Source organism: Rhinatrema bivittatum, chromosome 7 (assembly GCF_901001135.1).
Source record: "Rhinatrema bivittatum chromosome 7, aRhiBiv1.1, whole genome shotgun sequence".
Classification (NCBI taxonomy): domain Eukaryota; kingdom Metazoa; phylum Chordata; class Amphibia; order Gymnophiona; family Rhinatrematidae; genus Rhinatrema; species Rhinatrema bivittatum.
The window spans coordinates 278988245-279011769 of record NC_042621.1 but is presented as its reverse complement, the minus strand read 5'-3'; the positions used below and the strand labels follow the sequence as shown (position 1 = coordinate 279011769).

Genomic DNA, 23525 nt, shown 5'->3' with positions numbered 1-23525 from the left:
GCCGATCCCGTTTCCATGGAAACAGGAGGTCATGTCCCCAGAGGTCTGCCGGCCCTTCCTACCGGTCGGGTTCCTCCCGATCATCCTCATGGCCTCAGTCTTTTCGAGGGAAACGGTTCGGTCGTCAGGGGGAACGGGGTCCAAGGCCTCCCAATGAGATGCGGTCGGTCCATCCCTCGCTTCAGCTCCAGTCGTTCATCCCAAACGTGGGAGCTCGGCTGCAGTTGTTTGCCAAGGAATGGGCCAAAATAACGTCGGATCAGTGGGTCCTCAGCGTGATAAATCACGGTTACGCATTAGATTTTGCACAGACTCCGAAAGACAAGTTCCTGGTGTCGCCCTGCAAGTGTCCCATAAAGTGCGCAGCAGTAAGGGGAACCCTTCAACGCCTGCAAGCCTTGGAGGCGATATCCCCCGTGCCTCTTGAGCAGCGAGGCCAAGGCCGTTACTCCATTTACTTCATCGTGCCAAAGAAGGACGACACCTCAAGGCCAATTTTAGATCTGAAGGGGGTAAACAGATGCCTTCGCATTCCACACTTCAAAATGGAGACGATTCGGTCGGTGATTGCCTCGGTCCGTCCCGGCGAATTCCTGGCCTCCTTGGACCTCACAGAGGCGTACCTCCATATCGGCATTCAGCCGTCTTACCATCGGTTCCTCAGGTTCTGTATTCTGGGCAGGCATTATCAGTTCAGGGCTCTTCCCTTCGGTCTGGTCACGGCTCCCCGAACGTTCACGAAGGTGATGGTGGTGGTTGCGGCTCAGCTTCGAAGAGAGCGGTTCCTGGTACACCCCTACTTGGACGATTGGTTGATTCGAGCCAAGTCCGAGGCTCAGTGTCGTCAGGCAGTCAACAGAGTCCTTGCCCTCTTGCAATCCCTGGGGTGGGTGGTCAACCTCAACAAGAGTCATCTCATTCCCACCCAGTCTCTGGAGTATCTGGGGGCCCTGTTCGACACGAGGAGGGGCAAAGTTTTTCTGTCTAAGGACAGGGTCTGCAAGCTTCAGAGTCAGGTGCGCTGATTGTTGTCTCTTCGGCTTCCACTGGTCTCCGATTATCTGACGGTTTTGGGTTCTATGGCATCAGCGCTAGCTTTGGTCCCCTGGGCCTTTGCTCATCTGCGTCCTTTGCAATCAGCGTTGCTTTCCCGCTGGCAGCCAGTGTCAGAAGAGTTTCATCTACCGCTTCCGCTCACGGCCCAGGCGAGGGCCAGTCTTTACTGGTGGCTAGAAGCAGACCACTTGACTTGTGGAGTGTCCCTGCTAGTGCCCGACTGGACGGTGGTGACCACGGATGCCAGTCTCTCCGGCTGGGGAGCGGTCTGCCAGGGCAAGTCAGTGCAGGGCAGGTGGCCCTCGGCCCAGACTCAGTGGTCCATCAATCGCCTAGAGACCAGGGCAGTACGCCTGGCACTGCAATCCTTTCTGCCGCTGGTGTGGGGAAAGGCGGTTCGAGTGTTGTCAGACAATGCCACCACTGGGTCATGCATAAACCGTCAGGGGGGGATGAGAAGTCCACTAGTAGTGGAGGAGGCGCAGCTCTTGATATCCTGGGTAGAGCACAACCTCAGCAACATAGCGGCATCTCACATTGCCGGCGTCGACAACGTTCAGGCGGACTTCCTCAGCCATCATTATTTGGATCCCGGAGAGTGGGAATTGGTGCAGGAGGCTTTTCACTTCATTTGCGAAAGGTGGGGGACGCCACATATGGACCTCATGGCCACATGGCAGAATACAAAGGCGCCCAGGTTTTACAGCCGCCGGAGAGAGAGAGGGGCCGAAGGCGTCGACGCGTTGGTTCTGCCTTGGCCGACGGACATATTGCTGTACGTGTTCCCTCCTTGGCCGATGATCGGCAAGATTCTTCGACGCATAGAGTTGCATCCGGCCGAAGTGATCATGGTGGCGCCGGAGTGGCCGCGACGCCTGTGGTTCGCAGATCTCATTCAGTTGTCGGTAGCATCTCCCCTTCATCTTCAGGGGTTGGCGGGGCTCCTTCGTCAAGGCCCCGTTTGTTTGGAGGATGCGGATCACTTCTGTCTCGCGGCATGGCTTTTGAGAGGCAGCGTTTGAAGAAGAAAGGTTATTCAGATGCGGTGGTCGCCACGTTGTTGCAGGCCAGAAAGCAGTCTACTTCCATGGCTTATGTTCGCGTCTGGGTAGTCTTTGATGCCTGGTGTGCGGAGCGCAATGTGGATCCTACCTCAGCTCCCGTCTCCGATAGCCTATCTTTTCTTCAGGCTGGTCTGGCTAAAGGTCTCTCGTGTAGTACCCTTCGGGTTCAGGTGGCGGCACTTGGTTGTCTGAGGGGCAAGGGGCATAGGGGCTCCTTGGCACTGCACCCGGACATTGTGCGTTTTCTTCGGGGGGCTAAGCATCTCCGTCCTCCATTGCGTCATCCCTGTCCGTCCTGGAACCTCAGTTGGGTACTCTTCGCGTTGTGCTCGTCTCCTTTTGAGCCCATCAAACGGGCAACCCTCAAGGATCTCATGTTGAAGACAGTTTTTCTTGTCGCAATTGCTTCGGCACGATGAGTCTCGGAGTTGCAGGCGCTGTCTTGTAGGGAACCGTTCTTAAGGATCTCGGATTCCAGAGTCTCTTTACAAACGGTCCCTTCCTTCTTACCGAAAGTGGTTTCGGCGTTCCATTTAAATCAGTCCATTGAGCTTCCCGCATTTCCCGTCGATGAGACGTCGGGACCAAAGATGCAGGATTTGTGGAGGTTGGATGTCCGGAGGGCCCTACTCCGCTATCTTGAAGTCACCAATCCGTTCCGGGTGACGGATCACCTGTTTGTCCTGTTCTCAGGTCCAAAGCGTGGGGGTGTGGCTTCCCGGACTACGATTGCACGATGGCTCAAGGAGGCCATTGGTTCCGCGTACATAGTACGGGGGAAGCCGGTGCCTGAGGGTCTCAGGGCTCATTCGACCCGTTCGCACGCTGCTTCATGGGCGGCATTGCTGTATAGGAACATTTGGAGACTTCACGTCCTGTTCTAAAGAGAGTTTAACTTCGAAACATTTGACTCCTGAAGAAGCAGCTGTATGGCTGCGAAACACGGCCGCTGTCGAGTCAGCTTCTAAGACAGCTTTTGACATCATTGAAATTGGGCTACATATACCTGTACCGGCAAAAAGAAGGACACTAATGTTTTGAGTCGCTAGAGAATAGTGATTCAAGATCATTACCCTGTTTGAAACAAAAGGGAATTATAAAAGTAAATAAGAAAAATAGTAAAAAGAAAAAACATAAAAAAATAAGAGGTTTACATGCTGTAATTCAATACCGGATGGTATGTGTCTTATGTGCAGGCTGCAGATGATCGAAAAGACCGGACGGCTCAGTGAGGTTTTCCTGAGCACGTTGACTTTGGCTTGCTGATGCAGTCCTGTTTCTCAAAAAAAATTTTCTTTGGATGTTTCATGGCAAGATAAGATTTATTTGAATAACACACTGTCTGGCAAACAGTAGATAATAATATATATGATAGTTGGCGATACCTTTTGTGTTGACATTGTACCAAGGATCAGACTAGGATCCCGCCCGTGCTGTTCTGAAGAAACGGAGAGTCCACTCGTTGTTTTCTGTTTTTATTCGGATTGCTGGTTTCGCTTTCTCGGTTGAGAGTTTTGTTCCAGTTGGGGTTTTTGGAGTTGCTCCCGTTGGGGATAGGTTACCTAGTTAGTTTTCCTGTCCTTTTTGCTACTTTGACATAACGTAAGACTGAGGGGCTGTGACAGGCAAGTGGCCATATATGGCTGAGCCCGACAGATCTTGCTCTGTCTCCGTCTACTGGTGCGGAGTCACAACCCAGGTGTCCTGGACTGATCCTTGGTACTACAGGAACGAAAATTATCAGGTAAGAAACTAATTTTCCTTTTGCTTTCCTGTAATACAGACAGATGCTGTGCTGCTAGAGAATAAAGGCTTGTGTGTCATTTATAATGCCCTTTTCCTGGTGGATAATTCTAGGGTTCAGCGGATGAGAACTCAGACTGACAGTATAAGCCCTTTTGGAGATCGCCCTCGGTCAGCAAAAGCTTATGATGATGCACTTGCCCAATTATTAAAAGCTATGGATGACCTAGATTCCCCCGAGCACATGCCAGAGATTGTTGAGCCACCAACTTGGGAACGTTTCTGCATTGCAAGACGAGCCAAAGTAGACTATGAACAGCAAGTGCGTAAAGTGTATTCATTTGCATTGATAATGCCTTTTCTTATAGTTACAAAGAAAATTTCAAAATGTAATATTCTGAAATCTAGCTTGAAGACCATTTTCTATATGAAAACCAAATTTGATTAGAATGTCGCCTTTGCAGGTTACACACTGTGTATATCTTGAGGAGTTTAAATCATTACTTATGTACGATCAGTTGAGTAGCTTTGCTTTCTAATTTAAAGAAGGGGAATTATCAATGTCAGGGGATGGAGGGTTAAAAAGTAGATTTAAGACATGGAACCCTTGCTTTAACTGTCTCATGGAACTATTTCATTTAATTTTTTAAATAAATTATGGCCTGTGCTTGGGATTCCAAGACAGCAGCCACAAGTAAGAGCAGAGTTCCTATTTCTACAAGGATTCTTTAGACCAAAGAAGGCGAACCTCAGTCCTCAAATGACACAAACAAGTTTGGTTCACTGGATAGCCAAATTATGCAAATTAACCTGTTCTTGGATCAAATATATAAAAGCGTATATCCTAAATAGCTATTGTGGAAATCATGAAAACCAGACCTATTTGCAACACTAGAGTTTGCCATTTTTGCTTTAGACAAATGTGCAGACACCCATTGCTTCTTTGCCCACTGCTGCCTGCTCCCAGAAATCCATAGCGTTGTAGTGGTCTTAACTTTAAGTATTGTCATTTTGTTTTTGTTCTCGTCAGGTGAAAAGGAAGGCATTAACTTTAGCTGAAATGCAGGCATTTCTCCAGAAGAAGGTAGAGGAAGATGAGAATCTACGTCAAGACATTGAGATCATCTTGCAAGAACTAAATGGGTAATTCAGCTGGAGAAGAAAAAACTGAGATCAAATAGGTCTACAGTAGTGTTTCCCAACAAGTGTGCCATGACACACTGGTGTGCCTTCATATCTGGTCAGGTGTGCCACAGAAAAGTCACCACTGCCTGATGCTCAGATCCAAGCCAATATCTGGGCTCTGCTCTCAGCACCTCACAGCAGCAAGAGACACCAGTGGTGACTTGTAAATGTGTAGGAGCTCCTTTCTGACAAAATATGAATTCAGTACTGCAATTGACAACGTTAAGAATGAAAAAGGACAGAGACCCAAAACAAAGATTCGTTTGGACAAACAACAAAATGAAGGAAACCAAAATCAAAAAAGTGTTGTGAAAATATGACCATCATAAATGGCATAAGGACTGCACAAACGCAATTTATGACTTATGTCCATAGAATAAGGTTATAATCAACGGTCATTGAGTCCATCAGAAGGATACTTCATTTTGTTGTTTTTTTTCTTATATCGCAAGAGAAAACTGGGGCAGTCTAAAAAAGTTGCTCATAAAAATTGCACCTATTTTCTCAAATTGTCATGCTCCAACATATATTGTTGTTTTAAAAAACTACATAATCTAAGAAAATCATATATTCGGTCGGGGTTTCACAAACAGATGTAAAAATCAAAACAGCAACCTGACACTGCAATGTTTCAATTGAAACATTCTTTCTTCCTCAGGAGTTGATGAGTGTGCAGGAACTTGTTACTTACCGATCAGGATAATTTATGATTATATTCAATTCAACATCTGCGGTTAACTTCATCCAGCATGAGCAAAGGAGCTGTGAACCAAATATTTAAATTCATCCAATTCAGGGAAAGGAGCTGTTGGTCAAATACATTCCGACCTGTCCAACGATTAGTTAACAAATACATATCGACCTGTCCAATGTTTAGTTAAAATTGGACAGGTCGGTATGTATTTAATTGACAGCCCCTTTCCCCATGCTGGATGAAGTTGACAGTTCATGTTGAATTGAACTTAATCATAAATTATCCTGATCGAGAGGCAATAAGTTCCTTCATACTATGAAGGATGGCGGGGGTGTGAGCCCTTTGTGCTGCAGCATAGTTGACGCAGCCTCATGGGTGAACCCACAAGGCCTATGCTGGCAGCTGGCAAATGTGCCCTGTAGTGAGACAGTCTTGAACTTCACCTATTCCAGCCACCTCCCCCGCAATTTGAGCCCTTTGGTTCTGGTGACCAGCTGGTGAAAAGAACTAGAGTCCAAAGGCACACCCGGGACAGGGCAGGCAGCAGATTAATGGAGTCAGAAACAGGCCAAGGTTGAGTCAGGCAGCTAGCAAGAGTGGTCAGCTCCAAGGAAAAGGCCAAGTCATGGCGGCAGGCACTCGTGGTCAGGTCCAAGCAAGGAGTCAAGATCCAGAGAGTCAGGCCAAGGGAGGGGCAAGACACACAGAAGACATGGGACAAGACAGATATAATGAGGCCAAGCCAGGCAAAGCAAGGCTGGACAAGGCACGACTGGACAAGGCAAAGCTGGACAAGGCAAGGCAGGAATCTGGAATACTGGAATGCTGTGGTAACTAGGCAGGAGACCCGTTACTAAGAAGAGGACCTGCTACGGGACCCTGCTTTAAATAGCCCGGCAGGGCTGACATCATTGGAGTGTACCTGGAGCGAGTTCCTACTGTGGGGCCTTTAAAGGAGGGATGTGTGCAGCAATGGTGATGTTCTGGGCCGTAGTTGGCAGTGGCACTTGACTGGCAGCATCCTGCCAAATCGAGAGAGAATAGTGGCCTCCAGCCCATGTCAGGAATCTGAGTGTTGGGCAGGTAAGCAATGCTGGTTGCGGAAAGGTCCTGTGAATGGTGGCTGTAATAATATCCCCCTCCAAAGCCCTCTCCCCTGTCTTCTAGATGTTCTAGGTTTTTGTGATCCATATAGATAGTTATTGAGTGCTTGGCAACTTCCAGCAGATGTTGCCATTCTTCTAAGGCTAGCTTGACCTCTAATAGCTCAGGATACCAATGGCATAATTCTTCTCTGCCACGGAGAACTTTTTTGAAAAGTAGGAGCAGGTCATGAGTGTACGATTCTAGTTATGTTGTAGGAGGACAGCGCCTACCCCAAGGGTAGACGCATCTACCTTCAGGATGAATGGCTTTGACGGATCTAGGTAATGTAGGCACGGTTCAAGAGTGAACTCCTCTTTGAGATGCTCAAAAGCTTGGATAGTGTCCATGGTCCAGTTCTTGATGTCTGAGCACTTTTTAGTTAGGGCTGTGAGCAGGGCCACCAAGGAGGAATAATCATGGATAAATTGCTTATAGTAATTTGTGAAGCCCAGGAAGTGCTGCAGTGCCTTAAGGTGCATGGGCCAAGGCCACTCCAGTATGACTTTTAATTTATCTGGATCCATATGTAGGCCTTGGCAAGAGATAATATATCCCAAGAAGGGGAGTTCCTCCTGTTCGAAGTTATACTTCTCTAACATGGTGGAAAGGTGGTGCTCCCAAACTCTCTGGAGGACCTATTTCATATGATGTCTGTGCTCTGACAAAGACTTCAAGAAGACAAGGATATCATCCAAATAAACTACCACAGGGAAGTAGAGGAGGATCCAAAATAGCTTGTTTACCATGAATTGGAAGACAGTGGGGGCATTGCACAACCTGAAGGGCATCACTAGATAATCATAGTGTCCGTCATGGATGTTAAAAGTAGAAATGTGATTCGGCTGAACCTTTCGGTTCGGCCTTCGTTATCGGCCCGCTGCGGGAAATTTCGTTTCCCATGGTTTGGGCTGACTTTTTTTTCTGCTGGCCCGAACTGAAAAAAAACAAAACACCCCAACCCTTCAGATTTAATTAATTGCAATCCCCCACCTTCCCGACCCCCCAAAAACACTTGCATAAAGTCCCTGGTGGTCCAGCGGGGGTCCTGGGAGCAATCTCCCGCTCTCGGACTGTCAGCTGCCAGTAAACAAAATGGTGCCGATGGCCCTTTGCCTTTACCAAGTGACAGGGGCTATCTATGTCAATGGCCGGCCTCTGTCACATGGTAGGAGCAATGGACGGCCGGTGCCATCTTAAAAAATGGCACGGGCCATCCATTGCTCCTACCATGTGACAGGGGCCAGCCAATGGCAAGGATAGCCCCTGTCACATGGTAAAGGCAAAGGGCCATCGGCACCATTTTGATTAGTGGCAGCCGACGGCCGGGGGAGATCTCTCCTGGGACCCCCGCTGGACCACCAGGGACTTTAGGCAAGTTTTGGGAGGGTCAGGAGGTTGGGGGATTGTAACTAATTAAATCTGAAGGGTTGGAGTGGGTTTGGGTTTTTATTTTTTATGTGTCCTTTCTCCCCCCCCCCCCAAATAAAATGATAACAGAACCTCACAAAATTTCGTGGGGTTTTCTATCGTTTCGGGGACCCCCTTCCCCGAAATGCAACGAAATAGGAAATATAGACGATATTTCCTATTTCGTCGCAAACGAATGCACATCCCTAGTTAAAAGCAGTCTACCATTTGTCACCTTCTTGGATTCTGATCAGATTGTATGCCCCCTGAAGGTCCATCTTGATAAATGTTTGCATGCTCCGAAGGTGGTCAAAGAACTCGGAGATCAAAGGAACGGGATAGCGATTCTTCGTGGTAATAGAGTTTAGACCATGATAATCAGTATTCAGATGTAACAACCCATCCTTCTTCCCTACAAAAAAGAATCCGGCCCTGCAGGTGAGGAAGGGGGCGAATGAAGCCTCTGCCCAAATTTTCTTTGATTATATTTGGTTATAGCCTCTGTTTCAAGGGCTGAGAGTGGGTATACTCTGCGTCTGGGTGGAATCTTGCTGGGGACCAAGTCTATAGTGGACCTCCACCTGCTGCTTATTCAAAACATTTGCAAATTCGGTATATTATGGTGGCAGACCTGGGAGCTCTGTTGTAACTGTTTGAGCTGCAGGCACCACAAGTGATACTTTGAGGCATTGCTTATGACAGCAAGGGCTCCATCTGGTGATTTGCAACGTGGTCCTGTCGATGTGGGGCTGATATATAATGAACCACAGCAGGCCCAAGATAACTGCATTGAATAATTTGGGCAATGCATAGAGGCTGATTTGCTCTCCATGTAGGATCCCTGTTTGAATGGTTAGTGGTACTGTGGCTCCTGTAACATGTCCAGGCAACGGTTCTCCGTAAACGGAGGAGATTGAGAGCGGGGTGTCCAAAGGTACTATTGGCATGCAGTAGTGTTGGACCAGAACCTCCTGGATAAAGTTGCCACCAGTGCTGGTATCAGAAAGGCAAGAGTATCAACATGAATGTCCCCAAGATAAAGGCATACTGGTACTAGTAGTTGTGGAGAGGTGCAGGGATAACCTAGAGCGGCCTCTCCCACCAGGCCTAGATCCTTGAGTTCCTCGGCTTATTTGGACAGCAACTTGCGGAAGTGCACAGATGTAGCACAGTATCGTCATAGATTAAGGTTATGGTGCCTCTGCTTCTCCTCTGCTGACAGCTTGAGGCGATTCACCTGCATAGCTTCTGCTGGTGCTGGCCCCAGCTCCAGGGAAAACGGGAAATTATTGGACGCTGGAAATTCAGGGCGAGGCAGACAGGGCAGCGAGCCAAGCCTCTCTCTCTGTGAGGTTCCTGGAACCTCAGGTCTAGCCATATGGCTAGGCTAATCAAGCCTACCAACATATCTGGCAGGTCACAGGTAGCCATCTCATCTGTAATGCGCTCTAAGAGTCCTTGTCTGAAAATCGTAATCAGGCTAGCACTGCCCCACTAAAGTTCAGAGGCCAGAGAGCAGAAGTGTACTGTGTATCCTCCCACAGATCAAGAACCTTGCCTAATCTGCAGGAGTTCAGACACCTTGGAAGCTGTACAGCTGGCTTATCGAAAATTTGCTGGAATTCTTGCAGGAAGCACATCAGATCCCCCAACAGTGGATCAGCCCTTTCCCAAAGGGGTGAGGCCCAAGCCAGATCAAGACCGCCCAACAAGGAGAGAATATAAATCACATTGACTCGGTCTTTTGGAAACAAGGGTGCCTGCAATTCGAATTGCATCTGACATTGGTTAAGGAAGCCTCTACATTTCAGTGGATTTCCATCTGAAACATAGGAGATGCATGCTGTACTACCGGTATTGGAGTAGAAGCCAGAGCAGGCTGGACCTCAGTGCCCTGAAGATATTTGCCATAGTGTTCAACTGACCCTGCTGCTGTTGGAGCTTGAGTGCTAAGCTGGTGATAGTGGAAGCTGGAGATGAGTCCGCCGAGCTAATGGCCTCAGCAAACTGTGAAGAGTAGAAAGGGTGTGAGCCCTCGGTGCTGCAATGTAGTTAATGCAGTCTCGTAGGCAAAGCTACAAAGTCTGTGCCGGCAGCTGGTGAATGCGCCCTGTTACAGGACAGTCTGGAGCTTCACCTTTACCAGCCACCTCCCCCCACAGGTTGAGCCCCTGGGTTCTGGCGACCGGCAAGGCTTAAGTGGGTGCCTAGGGTAGTGAAAAGAACTTGAGTCCAAAGGCACACGCAGGTCAGGGCAGGCAGCAGACTAATGGCGTCAGAGATAGGCCAAAGTCGGGGCAGGTAGTTAGCAAGAGAGGTCAGGTCCAGGCAAGAGGTCAGGTTCAGGCTGCAGGCAATCATGTTCAGGTCCAAGAAAAGTGTCAAGTTCCATGAGTCAGACTAAGGGAGGATGCAGATAAACAGAAGACACTGGACAAGATGGACAGGATTAAGCAAGGCTGGAGCGACAAGGCTTGACAAGGCAAGGCTGGACGAAGGAAGGAAGGCAGGAATCAAGAACACTGTGGAAACACACACTGCTACTAGGCAGGAGACCTGTTGCTGAGGCAAAGAAGTGCTGCAGTACCTTGGCTTAAATAGCCCGGCAGGGCTGACGTCATCAGAGGGCATCTGGAGTGATTTCCTTCCCCAGGGCCTTCAAAGAGAGGGATGAGGCATGCAGCGATGGTGGCATTCTGGGCTAGGGTTGGCAGTGGCACTTGTCTGGTGACATCCCACTGCATAGAGGACTGTTCATTGGGAAGCTGAGCTTCAGGCAGGTGAGCAATACAAGTCACGGACAGCCATGATCGGCGATTGTAACATGTACTCATCAATCCCTGAGGAAGAATGTTCATTCAAAATGCTTCAGTGTCGGGTAGCTCATTTGGAACCCCCATCTGACAAATATATGATTTTCTAAATTAAGTATTTAGAATTTTTGAAAGAACAATATATGTTGGAATATGACAATTTGAGAAGATAGGTGCAATTTGTATGAGCAAAATGTTTGCATTGCACCAGTTTTTACTTGCAATATAAGAAAAAAAAACAACAAAATTAAATATCTTTCTGATGGACCCAATGACCAATGATTATAACTATATGATCATTCTATGGACATAAGTCATAAATTGCATTTGTGCAGTCCTTATGCCGTCTATGATGGTTATCTTTCCCTAACAATTTTTTGATTTTGGTTTCTTTGATTTTATTGCTCTTCTGAATGAGAATGCAATATGTATTCATACATTCCTCTTCCTAGCTGTAGCATGAGCCCTGGAGTGTGATAAGTTATGGGCAGCATGCAGGGCATAGATGGCTGGGCCATTGCACACAGCACCTCCTTCTCTTCCCTCTTCTCAGCATCCTCCTTTGAATCTTTCTAGCCTCTTTCCTATCTCTAGGCTGTCTGAAATGGGGATAGCATGCACTGAGCATTGGGTATGACTCAATCTGAGCGCTGGGAATAGCAGTAGAAAAGGAACTCTGGCAATCATGTGTGGCAGCCAAGGTAACTTACTGAGCCAGCTGCCTGCAGCGCACTGATTTTCCCTTATTCTGCACTTGTATACAGAGGGAGCTGGTCCATCCTAATGGGTAATGTCTCTGCCCCCTCTCTCCCTTTGTTTTCAAATTTGGAAGAGAGTCTAGTGGAGCTTTCAGTGCATCCCTAGCTCTTCTTTTGGCCATATGAGTCTTCTCCATGTCTACATTGCATGCTCTGTGGAAGTTGGTGTGCCACAGGAGGTTTTTTTTTTTTTTTAAAGTAGGTGTTCCTTAGGTTTCAAAAGGTTGAGAAATATTGCCTTATCTGCCATCATGTTCTATATTTCTGTACCTCATTCGCTGACTCCTTCAAAGACAGAATGGTAAAAGGTCTTAGCAAATCAGGCCCTTAGTTCAAAACTATATCCTAACCATCTCCCATAAAGGTTAATGCAGGTTATATAATACTAAACATTGAGGGGCGGATTTTAAAAGGGCCGCGCGCGCCGGCGCGCCTATTTTGCATAGGCCGCCGGCGCACGTAAAGCCCCGGGACGTGCGTAAGTCCCGGGGCTTTCGAAAAGGCGGGAGGGGGCGTCTCCGAAACGACACGGCGTTTCGGGGGCGTGGCGCCGGCCCGGGGGCGTGGTCGAGGCCTCCAGACCAGCCCCCGGGACCGGAGGACGGAGCGGGGCTGCCGGCAACGCGCGCAAAGTTACGCCTGCTTTCAGCAGGCGTAACTTTGCCGACAAAGGTAAGGGGGGGGGTTTAGATAGGGCCGGGGGGTGGTGGGATAGGTAGGGGAAGGGAGGGCAAAGAAAAGTTCCCTCTGAGGCCGCTCCGAAATCGGAGCGGCCTCGGAGGGAACAGGCAGCGCGCGCTGGGCTCGGCGCGCGCAGGTTGCACAAATGTGCACCCCCTTGCGCGCGCCGACCCCGGATTTTATAAGATACGCGCGGCTACGCGCTCCGCTCCGGTCCAAAAGGAGGCACTAGCGACACGCTAGTGTCCCTAACGCCTCCTTTTACCTGTTTTACCATCGGGCCTAATTTGCATTCTGAATCGCGCGCACAGGAGAGTGGCCTGTGTGCGCGCCGGAAGAGCGGGCGTTCACCCGCTCTCCTGCGGACTTTACTGTATCAGCGCAATAATTTGATGCTACCAGTTAGTAGGCAACAGTTTGTAGACAAAAACTATAATCTAACCAAAGTTTTGCCAGGAGCATGGGAGAAATCAAAACTTGAGTTTGCTTATTTTTATTAGATTCCTCTTTCTTATTGTCCCATATTCTTCCATAGTTGTTGGCGGTCCTTCGATTTGCAGAGCATCTGAAGGACAGATTTGCCTAAAGTTTCTTTCACCAGCATAAGGAGAGCCCTGGAGAACAGGAGTGAGACACTTCAGAGCTCTGAATACTCTTCCTCTTCATTTTAGGCTCCGGGAGGACAAGATGAAGTTTCAGCTGGACCTCACTGTCCAGTTTCTGCTCAAACAGGGGCAGGTGGAAATGGATAACAGTTTTATCATTCCAGATTTCTCTGATGGCATTCTCCTTCACAGAAGTGTTATTGAGGACCTAAACAACAGAATCCGGGTAAATAGTTTTGATGAATTTTCTTCCCATTAAAGAAGGAAAAGAGCAGTTGAAACAATCTATTTTTTAACTGGTAATTCTTCCTAAATTTAATTGTTTAAGGTAAAATACTTTTTCTGTACCATTTCTGTTTTCTGTACCAAAAAAAGCCCAGAAAATTAAAACATAAGACATAAGAACATAAGAAATTGCCATGCTGGGTCAGACCAAGGGTCCATCAAGCCCAGCATCCTGTTTCCAACAGAAGCCAAACCAGGCCACAAGAACCTGGCAAGTACCCAAACACCAAGAAGATCCCATGCTACTGATGCAATTAATAGCAGTGGCTATTCCCTAAGTAAACTTGATTAATAGCAGTTAATGGACTTTTCCTCCGAGAACTTATCCAAACCTTTTTTGAACCCATCTACACTAACTGCACTAACCACATCCTCTGGCAACAAATTCCAGAGTTTAATTGTGTGTTCAGTGAAAAAGAAGTATGAGGGCAATTTTCAAAAGCTATTTTCCTCTTTGTTCAGGCAAGCCAAGCTACACCAGTGGGTTGTGCACTCCAACCAGTAGATGGAGACAGAGAACAAAGACTTGCTGACTTCACCCTCATATAGCTCTGCTCAGGCAGCAGGCAGCCAGTTTTTCACCATCTCCAGCAAGTGGTGGACATGCATCCATGCTTTTGGATCTTGTCCTGCCTGGATTGAACAGACTGGTTTGATCTCCTGTAGTGAAAGCAGTAGCTCCCTCCCTCAGTTCAGTGTCTGAGAACCAATCTCATGAGACAGACAAAAAATTAAAAAAGGACAGGAGTGAGGTGAAGGCTACAATCCTAGCCCTCCTCCAGGCAGCAGAAGAGATCCAGTAGGGTAAGGAAGCCTTGGGTTCAACCCTGCTTCATAGTCTTCTTTCTCTGTCTGGTCCTGCTTCTTCCCTCTACTCCCTCCCTGCCTTTCTTCCTTATCTTGCCGGTTTTGTCTGTGGAAAGTTTATTGAAAAAAAAAAAGAAAACGCGCACATCGAGCAGTGCTGGGAGTGGGTGGTGGCATGATCTTTTGCAGGCCGGGCAGCAGACAGCTGCAGTTGTAGCCGCACTGAGCCGAGTGATTCAGGAGGGCTGCGGGACAAATTTTAGAACCAGCAAAGTTTCAGTGGCAAAGCCACAAGTGGCAGGCGCCATTTTGATTGGCAGGAACTGCTGAGGCACGTGGTGGGTTACATTTGCTCAGCTTTTAGAGAAAAAGAGAGAGAGAATGTGACCTGGCATCAGGGGAGCAGCACAGGAAGAAGCTTTGCATCTGCTCAGCATGCCATATGAGGGTTCTTAGTCCCAGGAGGTCCCTCAGTGAGTGTCAGAAGTGTGTGAAGGTCCAGGGGGATGTCTCTACAGAGGAGTCTTTTTCCTGCAGGGACTTCAGAGGCCTCCACTTTACAGGCAACGATTGTGGTGGCAATTCAGAGCGACTGAGAAGTTTTCCCTGCCGTCTCTCCTGCCAATCCCCTCGGGTTTTGCCTACTCCAGGGATGGATCTTTCAACCATTTCATAGGTAGAATTTTTTAAGGGTCTTCAGGCCTTCTGTCAGGGTCAAGGAGCTCCCCAGGAAGAGGCTAGGGATCGCCTGCTTCAGAAGCTAGGAATCACCTGCTTAGAAGCTAGAAAGCATTCCCGGGAGTCCTTGCCTCCTTCCAAGACGAAGAACAGAAGGCGGCAGAAGAAGGCAAGGACAGGGATCCTTCCGGAGATTCAGATGAGGAGTCAGAATCCTCAAGAAGGGAGGATTCTGACGATCCATTATTGGAAGAGGGGAAGATTCCCCCTAGATGCTGAGCCTCATAGAACTATGCTGTGACTTTTTCACAGGGACGAGATGTCTGGTTTAATTTACAGACCTTGAAACTCCTTGGGTGTGAGAGGGTCTTGCTGGCAGCGGCCAAAGATCTGAAGCGGAACCCTGTAATGAACAGCTTGCACAAGGCATCCTGGTGTTTTCCTCTGTACGAAGCCATCCAGGAGCTGATAGATTTGGAATGGAGCACACCTCAAGCTAATTTAAAGGAGGTCACTCCTTAGTGGGATTATATCCTATGGGCCTTAAAGAAAGGGAGCAACTCTGGTTTCCTAAGGTGGACACATTAGTCTGTGCGGTGAAGAAGTGGACCACCATTCCGGTGGAAGGAGGTGCAGCTTTAAAAGATGCCCAAGATCGGAAGATTGAGGCTATATTGAAGCAGGCCTTTGAACCTATAGCCATGAATCTCCAAATCTCTGCTTGCTGTTGTACTGTTGCCAGGGCCGGGATACAGTTAGCCTAGGAGACAAAGGAAGCTCTTGGAGAGAATGGCCCATACCTGGAGCCAAGAGCTGCCTTCCCGGCGAATGCTGGCTATGATTTGGCATGCACGGCAGCTCAAAGGGTGGCTCTGGTGATTGCAGCCCAAAGGTTCCTGTGGCTACAGAACTGGTCTGCTGATACTATTTCAAAATCGAACCTTACAAAGTTACCTTTTAAGGGGTGCTTGTTGTTTGGGGAGGAGTTAGAGAAGGTGGCAGATTGATGGGAAGAGTCAAAATTCCTCGGTTACCGGAGGATGATAAGTCAACTCCCCAGTTTTCTCAAGCCAAGGGGCAAGTTTGGAGCTCTCAGCATTCTCGCTTCTCCAGAGGTACAAGTAGTCAGAAGTCTCGGTCATTTAGACTGGCTTGCCCTAATTTGAGGAAAGGAAATTTCACCTTGGGTTAAAGGGCTTTTTGAAAATTGCCCATCTTCCATATAGGTAGAAAAATACACGTAATTTTACCTAAATGGAGGCATTTCCAGGGCTGGAGCTAGACATGGGGAGGCAACAGCTTGTGTACGTTTGCATTTTTAAAACTATGCACATTGTTTTACATAGAAAAAGTACCTGCAGAAAAAGCAGATGCAAACTTCTGCAATTACTTTTTCCCAGGACAATTTTCAAAGGGAGGGTATACTTGGGCTTTCCCTTTGAAAATTGGTGCAAAGCCTGTGAGTAAGGTACCCATGGATTTTGCATAGTTTTAAAAATTGTCCCTTACGTATTTTACAGCACAGAAAAACATTCATTTGAAGACAGCTATACGGCCTTATTGGCCACAGCCTTTCAGGCTCGTAGAGGATGGCAGGCAGCCAGAGCCGGCATTTGGGTAGGGTAAGCCGGATGATAGCCCGGGATGCATGAACTAGGGATGCTCTGGGGACCACCAGCATCATTCTTCCCACCATGGCAGAAGTGTCCTGGAGTGGCCGCAGTGAATGTCATCCATCCATGGCCAAAGAGAATCCTGGCATGGTTGCAAATGGATCCCATCCCACCAGAGCTGAATAGAGTCCAGGTGTGGTGCAGTGGATCCCACCTCCCACTTTCCGGACCCTTCTCCTACCTAAAAGAAGACTCCCTGGTAGTCTAGCAGCAGCCTGTAGTGTTCCCTAGCTCCGGACCAGTCAATACCATTTTCCAAAATGGAATCCACCAGCATTTGCCCCTATCACATGATGGGGCAAAGGCTGGTCAACAACACATTGGCAAATAGCATGGGCCAGGCCAGAGCTAAGGGGTGCTTTACGCTGCCATTAGACTACCAGGGACTCTTCTTTTAGGTAAGGAAGGTCTGGAGGTGAGAGAGGGGCCACTAGACTACCAGGGAATCTTTGTGTGTGTGTGCGTGAGAATCCAGTGGCAGGAAGGGGCTTCTATTGGGGATGTAGTGGATGTTTGATCCAGGAGATGGCGGTATTTGGTAGGGGCCATGATCAAGTGGGAGGGCACTTATCCCCCATGGCACCATTTGTCCTATACCTGGTCCTGCAGGAAGCAGAATGGGAAGGAAATAGCAGTTCCTGTTCATACCCCATATCAGTCCAGACTCCTAGGATTTGCCTCCCTGCCAGCAGATGCACACAGAGAACAAAAAGCTTTACTGACACTGTTACTTAACCTAGTGCGCCACCTGCAGTCCCTCAGTATTTCTCTGTCTCCAACAGATGGTAGAAGTGTAAAACCTATAGTTTGGAGTTGAAAAAAAAAAGAATAAGGATATAAAGACGATTGATTAGAGCTTCCTCCTAGAGGGTTGTTAGGTCCCTGGTGGGGCCATCCTCCCTGGCTGAAGTGGACGAGCAGGGGGTTGGTGAGCCTTGATGATGGCTCATTCTTGGACACTGAGGGGTTTTGATTAGCTGGTAGTTCCCTTGATCCCCCGGAGAGCCCTCAGGAACCAGCAGCTTCTCTGCAGCATTCAAGAAAGTACAATTGTCTTTATCTATTGAAAAACAAAAAAATAAAGAAATGACCTGATTGTTTTACACAGCAGCATACAGAGGGGTTTTTGACTTTGACAGGCTCTGTGAGTGATCGGTCATTACACCAGACACAGATGAAAACTGGCGGCAGCTGGGGTCCCAGCATTGACAAGACTGCTGCGGCGAGCATTGAGGGGCAGCAGATGTGGGACGCACATGGCTCTGGCCAATGACAAGGCCTGCCGCTAGTGCGGGGATAAGCACTCGTCTCAACCGAGCAAATTTATGCTTGCACTGCATCTCCAGGGGAGAATGCAGGTTGGACAGAGCAGGCTCTGCTTCAACACGTAAAAGTGCAGACTCCATTATGGTGTGCAAAAGACCAACGAGGTCATTGAGAGTCGCTGCAGATCCTTTTCCCATGAGTGCAGAAATGATGCCCATCTTGAGTGCAATTGCAGCAGCTTGGGAAACTCCCAGAAGGCATGGGAATCCCCTCCTCCCTTATTGCCTGCTGTGTAGAGTCCCACGGAGAGGCCGGAACCACCTGAAAAAGAGGAGGCCTTGATGAAGGAGGATTCTCAGGTCTTTGTGTTTCCTCAGATTTTGTGCTATTTCTCCACAGAGCTTATCTGGCTAGCAAGGCAGCAGAGAGAAACGACCTTGTGCCCAGGGTCAGCTACAAGGTGGCTCGCAGCCTACAAACCAGCCAAGGTGATCAGTATGACATAACATAAGAACATATGATATGCCATACTGGGTCAGACCAAGGTGGCCAAACCAAGTTACAAGTACCTGGCAAGGAAGCTGGAAGAGTGGTCAAAGATATGGCAGCTGAGATTCAATGCCAAGAAGTGCAAAGTCATGCATATGAGGAGTGGAAATCCGAATGAACTGTATTCGGTGGGGGGGGGGGGGGGGGGGGAGGCTGATGTGCACGGAGCAGGAGAGAGACCTTGGGGTGATAGTGTCTAATGATCTGAAGTCGGCGAAACAATGTGACAAGGCGATAGCAAAAGACAGAAGAATGCTGGGCTGCATAGAGAGAGGAATATCGAGTAAGAAAAGGGAAGTGATTATCCCCTTGTACAGGTCCTTGGTGAGGCCTCACCTGGAGTACTGTGTTCAGTTCTGGAGACCATATCTACAAGGAGACAGAGACAAGATGGAAGCGGTACAGAGAAGGGCGACCAGAAAGGTGGAGGGTCTTCATCGAATGACTTATGAGGAGAGATTGAAGAATCTAAATATGTACACCCTGGAAGAAAGGAGGAGCAGGGGTGATATGATTCAAACTTTCAGATACTTGAAAGGTTTTAACGATCCAAAGTCAACGACAAACCTTTTCCGTCAGAAAGAAATCAGCAGAACCAGGGGTCACGAGCTGAAGCTCCAGGGAGGAAGACTCAGAACCAATGTCAGGAAGTATTTCTTCATGGAGAGGGTGGTGGATGCCTGGAATGCCCTTCCAGAGGAAGTGGTGAAGACCAGAACTGTGAAGGACTTCAAAGGGGCGTGGGATAAACACTGTGGATCCATCAAGTCTAGAGGACTGAATGAAGAGGGGGTGGCTCGCAGGAATGAAGGCTACTACCTGGAGATAATACCCTTATTCAATATACATACACACGGTTAATGCGACTCCAACATTGCTCTAAGCTTCAACGGTAAGAGGAAATGTGGGAAAAAAAAAAAGATTTGCATTCACAAAAAAGCAGGGTGTAGCTTGCTTGTTACGGCAGTTACTACCCCCAAACCAAATAAGCCTGATACTTTACTTTCAATGCAAAGCCAGCATAGCTCTCTGCTTCAACGGCAGGGGAGAAAGTCTGATACTTCACTTTCAACGGATAGCCAGCATAGCTATCTGCTTCAACGGCAGGTGAGAAAATCTGTTACTTCACTTTCAACGCATAGCCAGCATAGCTCTCTGCTTCAATGGCAGGGGAGAAAGTCTGTTACTTCACTTTTAAAGCATAGCCAGCATAGCTATCTGCTTCAACGGCAGGGGCAATGTAGAAAAGAGGATCTATATATAGACAACAACCAACAAGGACTGAATTACATAGTCGAGTAAACAAAAGCATGGGTGTAGCTTGCTTATTGAGGCGGTTACTACCCCTAACTAAGCTACATATTCAATTAGATGCAGTTCCAACACTGCTCTCTACATTAATGGTGGGGTGGAAGGGAAATAGAACTAAAAGGTACCAACGCCTCTCAACCCTAGCATTTGACTTCTCCTCAACACTCATTATTTCCCTCTCCCTAGTACAGTGTCCCCCCCCCCCCCCCTACACACCCTCCCTCCCTCACCACCCCATCCATATTATGGCTTCCTGATATTCAGTCACCACCTCTCCTTCCCATCGCCACCCCCTGCCCCCTTGTACAGTTCCTACCCCACCCCGCCTCCCCTATGCGCTTCATCCCCCACCCCCGCGCTACCCCCCACTTTATCGTCTCTTGTATATAATTAATTTATGTCCAACCTGGTTAACCACATGTAATCTCATTTAATAACTGTGGCGCCCGTTGGCTCTACAGTAAAGTTGTCACCTTTTAACTTCCTATCCTTCCTCCATCTATCATTGTAATTTCCTTTCTCAGTTATCTGTAAACCAACATGATGTTTTGTTTTTTTTTACGAATGCCGGTATATAAAAGTTATAAATAAATAAATAAATAAATAAGAGCCAAGCGTAACAAGTAAGAGGAAAAAAAAAAAGTGCATAGCTTGCTGGGCAGACTGGATGGGCCGTTTGGTCTTCTTCTGCCGTCATTTCTATGTTTCTATGTTTCTATAAGTACCCAAACTTTGAATAGATCCCATGCTACTAATCGGACCGATACAATAAAATGCGTGGGAGAGCCAGCGCTCCAAGGTGAGCACCCACTCTCCTGGGCATGTGATTTTGTATTCAAATGAGGGCCCATGGTAATAAGGAGGTGCTAGGGACACTAGCAAATCCCTAGCGCCTCCTTATTGGCAGAAGCGGCGGCTGTCAGCGGGTTTGACAACCGACGCTTAATTTTACCAGCATCGCTTATCAAACCCGCTGACAGCCATGGGTTCGGAAAATGGACGCTGGCAAAATTGAGCGTCCATCTTCCAACCCGCGAACTGCAGGCTGATTTTTTTTTGGGGGGGGGGGCCTTCAACTTAATATCACTATGATATTAAGTCAAAGGGTGTACAGAAAAACAGTTTTTCTGCTTTTCTGTACACTTTCCCGGTGCTGGCCGAAATTAACTCCTGCCTTTGGGCAAGCGTTAATTTCTGAGAGTAAAATGTGCGGCTTGGCTGCACATTTTACTTTCTGTATGGCACGGGAATAACTAATAGGCTCATCAACATGCATTTGCATGTTGCGGGCGTTATTAGTTTTTGGGGGGTTGGACACGCGTTTTCCTCGCGCTATTACTGTATAAGGGGTAATAATAGCGCGTCGAAAACGCACGTCCAGATGGAGGCTAACTGTGCGCTCGGCCGAGTGCACCATTCTGTATTGGCCTGAATATTGGCAACAAGCAGTGGCTATTCCCTATTGATTAATAGCACTTTATGGATTTTTCCAAGAACTTATACAAATCTTTTTAAACCCTAGCTACACTAGGTGCCTTAACCACATCCAGAGCTTAATTGTGCGTTGAGTGAAAAATAATTTTCTCTACTTTGTTTTAAATGTGCTACTTGCTAACTTCATGGAGTACCCCTTAGCCCTTGCATTATCCAAAAGAATAAATAACCATATCACAATTACCCATACAAGTCCTTTCATGATTTTGTAAACCTCTATTATTATCATATTGCTTCAGCATTAACTAGTGTTACATTTTCTAATTGCCAAAATCCCCCCGGAAGGTTAATTTGAGTGGGAGTCGAAATATAAGCGTAGCTGTTCAGGTTCTCTAAATATATATCTAGAACTTCTATTTACTATAACACAATAGCATGGAAATCGGAGTAAATATTTAGCTCCCCTCGCCTGGACTTCCTCTCTCATTTCCAGAACATTTTTCCTCTTAATTTGGGTCATCTTAGTTATATCTGGAAATATGTTTATCGGGTAACCATAGAATTTTAAAGATTGATTTCGGAAAAACGTTCTTAGAATTAAGTCTCTTTCAGATGAGATGGCTAGTTGTACAAACAACGTAGCTCTCTCTTCCACCACTAAATCATGAGACTTTTCCAAAATAGAAGTCAAATCATATGAGACTTCTTCCTTCTTATTCTGTTCCTCGAGGTTTCTATTAGATTGGGTCCTCTATTAGATTGGGGCAAGTAATAGATTTTAACAATCTTTGGTAAGTCCTGTTCCGGTAATTTTAATACGTGAGGAGGTAACTTCTAAAACGTTCACGATGTGCTAACAGACGCATCTTAGCAATATTAAGGATTCTTATGATGTTTCTCCTTATGTAATTTTCAAGATTTTCCATCTTTATCATTTGAAGACTTTCAGCCTTTATCAAATTACCTTGAACTTTTTCCATTTCAACTATTTTCTTTTCCAATCCAACCCAACCCAACCATTGATGATTTAGTTTTCTCAATTCTTTCCTCTATAACTTGATTTTTTGTAATACTTTCTTTTACCATCATTATTATAGAGGCAATCGCTTTTTCCATAGATGAAATTGCCTTCATAATTTCTTCTAAAGTTGCTTTGGGCGAGATAAATTTAGAGGCTTCACATACCACTCGTATATCTCTCTCTCCCCCCTCTTCCTTCAGGGGATCAACTCCTTCCCCAGCTCAAAGCGGTGCTTCAACGGGTAGGCCCCTGGAGCCCGATAGTCCGAGGCTCTCCAAGGGCAGTGCAATTCGATCACTTCCTCTCTGGGCACCTACCTCTAGTGAAGCTGATTTTCCTTCCTGCAGAGCAGATGTAATCAGTTTGGGTTCCAGTCCCCCGAACAAAGGTTCCGGGGTAATTGGCGTGCTGGGGCTCAATGATGTTTCTGTGGCCAGGGGTCTCAGCGTCTGCTCTCTGCTGACTCCAACGGCCCCTCCCTCCGACAACGGCTGCACTAGTCCGACAAACGCTTCTTCAATCTGGGGTTGCCGCGTAGTCAGTACTGGAGTAGAGGTAAATTCTTTAATCTTTGCTTTGCGTTTTGTATGTGGCATGTTTGCTACAAAATAAAGAGGAAAGATTCACTTTTTAGGTAATTTAAAGCAAAGAAAAAAATCGGTCACCCCCCGGAGCTCAGCGTTTGCTGTTCATTCCTCGGCGGCCATCTTGCCAGGACTACGTCTATATATGTGTTTATAATTTCCAATATTTCTGCTTCATGTTACATCTTGCCTCCCTATTTACCTCTAATAATAGACATGTATAGAATGGGGTTATATATTATTCTTTCTTTGAATACTATGTTTTATCATTTTGAATGTTATAATTTCTATGTTGAACCTCAAACTATAATGTTATATTTCTGAACTTTCGTTCTGTATATTACTGAAAAATTCAATAAATAGATAATAAAAAAAAAACACCTCTATTATATTCCCCCTCAGCCATCTCTTCTCCAAGCTGAACAGCCCTAACCTCTTTAACCTTTCCTCACAGGGGAGCCATTCTATGCCCTTTATCATTTTGGTTGCCCTTCTCTGTACTTTCTCTAGAGCAACTATATCTTTTTTGAGATGTGGCAACTAGAATTGCACACAGTAATCAAGGTGCAGTCTAACCACTGAGCGATACAGAGGCATTATAAGAACATAAGAACATAAGAAATTGCCATGCTGGGTAAGACCAAGGGTCCAACAAGGACCAGCATCCTGTTTCCAAGAGAGGCCAAAACCAGGCCACAAGAACCTGGCAATTACCCAAACACTAAGAAGAACCCATGCTACTGATGCAATTAATAGCAGTGGCTA

General features: G+C 47.1%; 1 protein-coding gene across 1 annotated transcript in view; it reads left to right on the top strand.

Annotated features, from left to right (window-relative positions):
* CFAP43 (cilia and flagella associated protein 43) overlaps positions 1-23525 on the top strand; it is a 368309-nt gene that overhangs the window by 301439 nt on the left and 43345 nt on the right. The window contains 3 exon segments of the mRNA XM_029610740.1: positions 3978-4185; positions 4894-5006; positions 13219-13378. Of these exon segments, the coding sequence (XP_029466600.1) occupies positions 3978-4185; positions 4894-5006; positions 13219-13378 (481 nt within the window).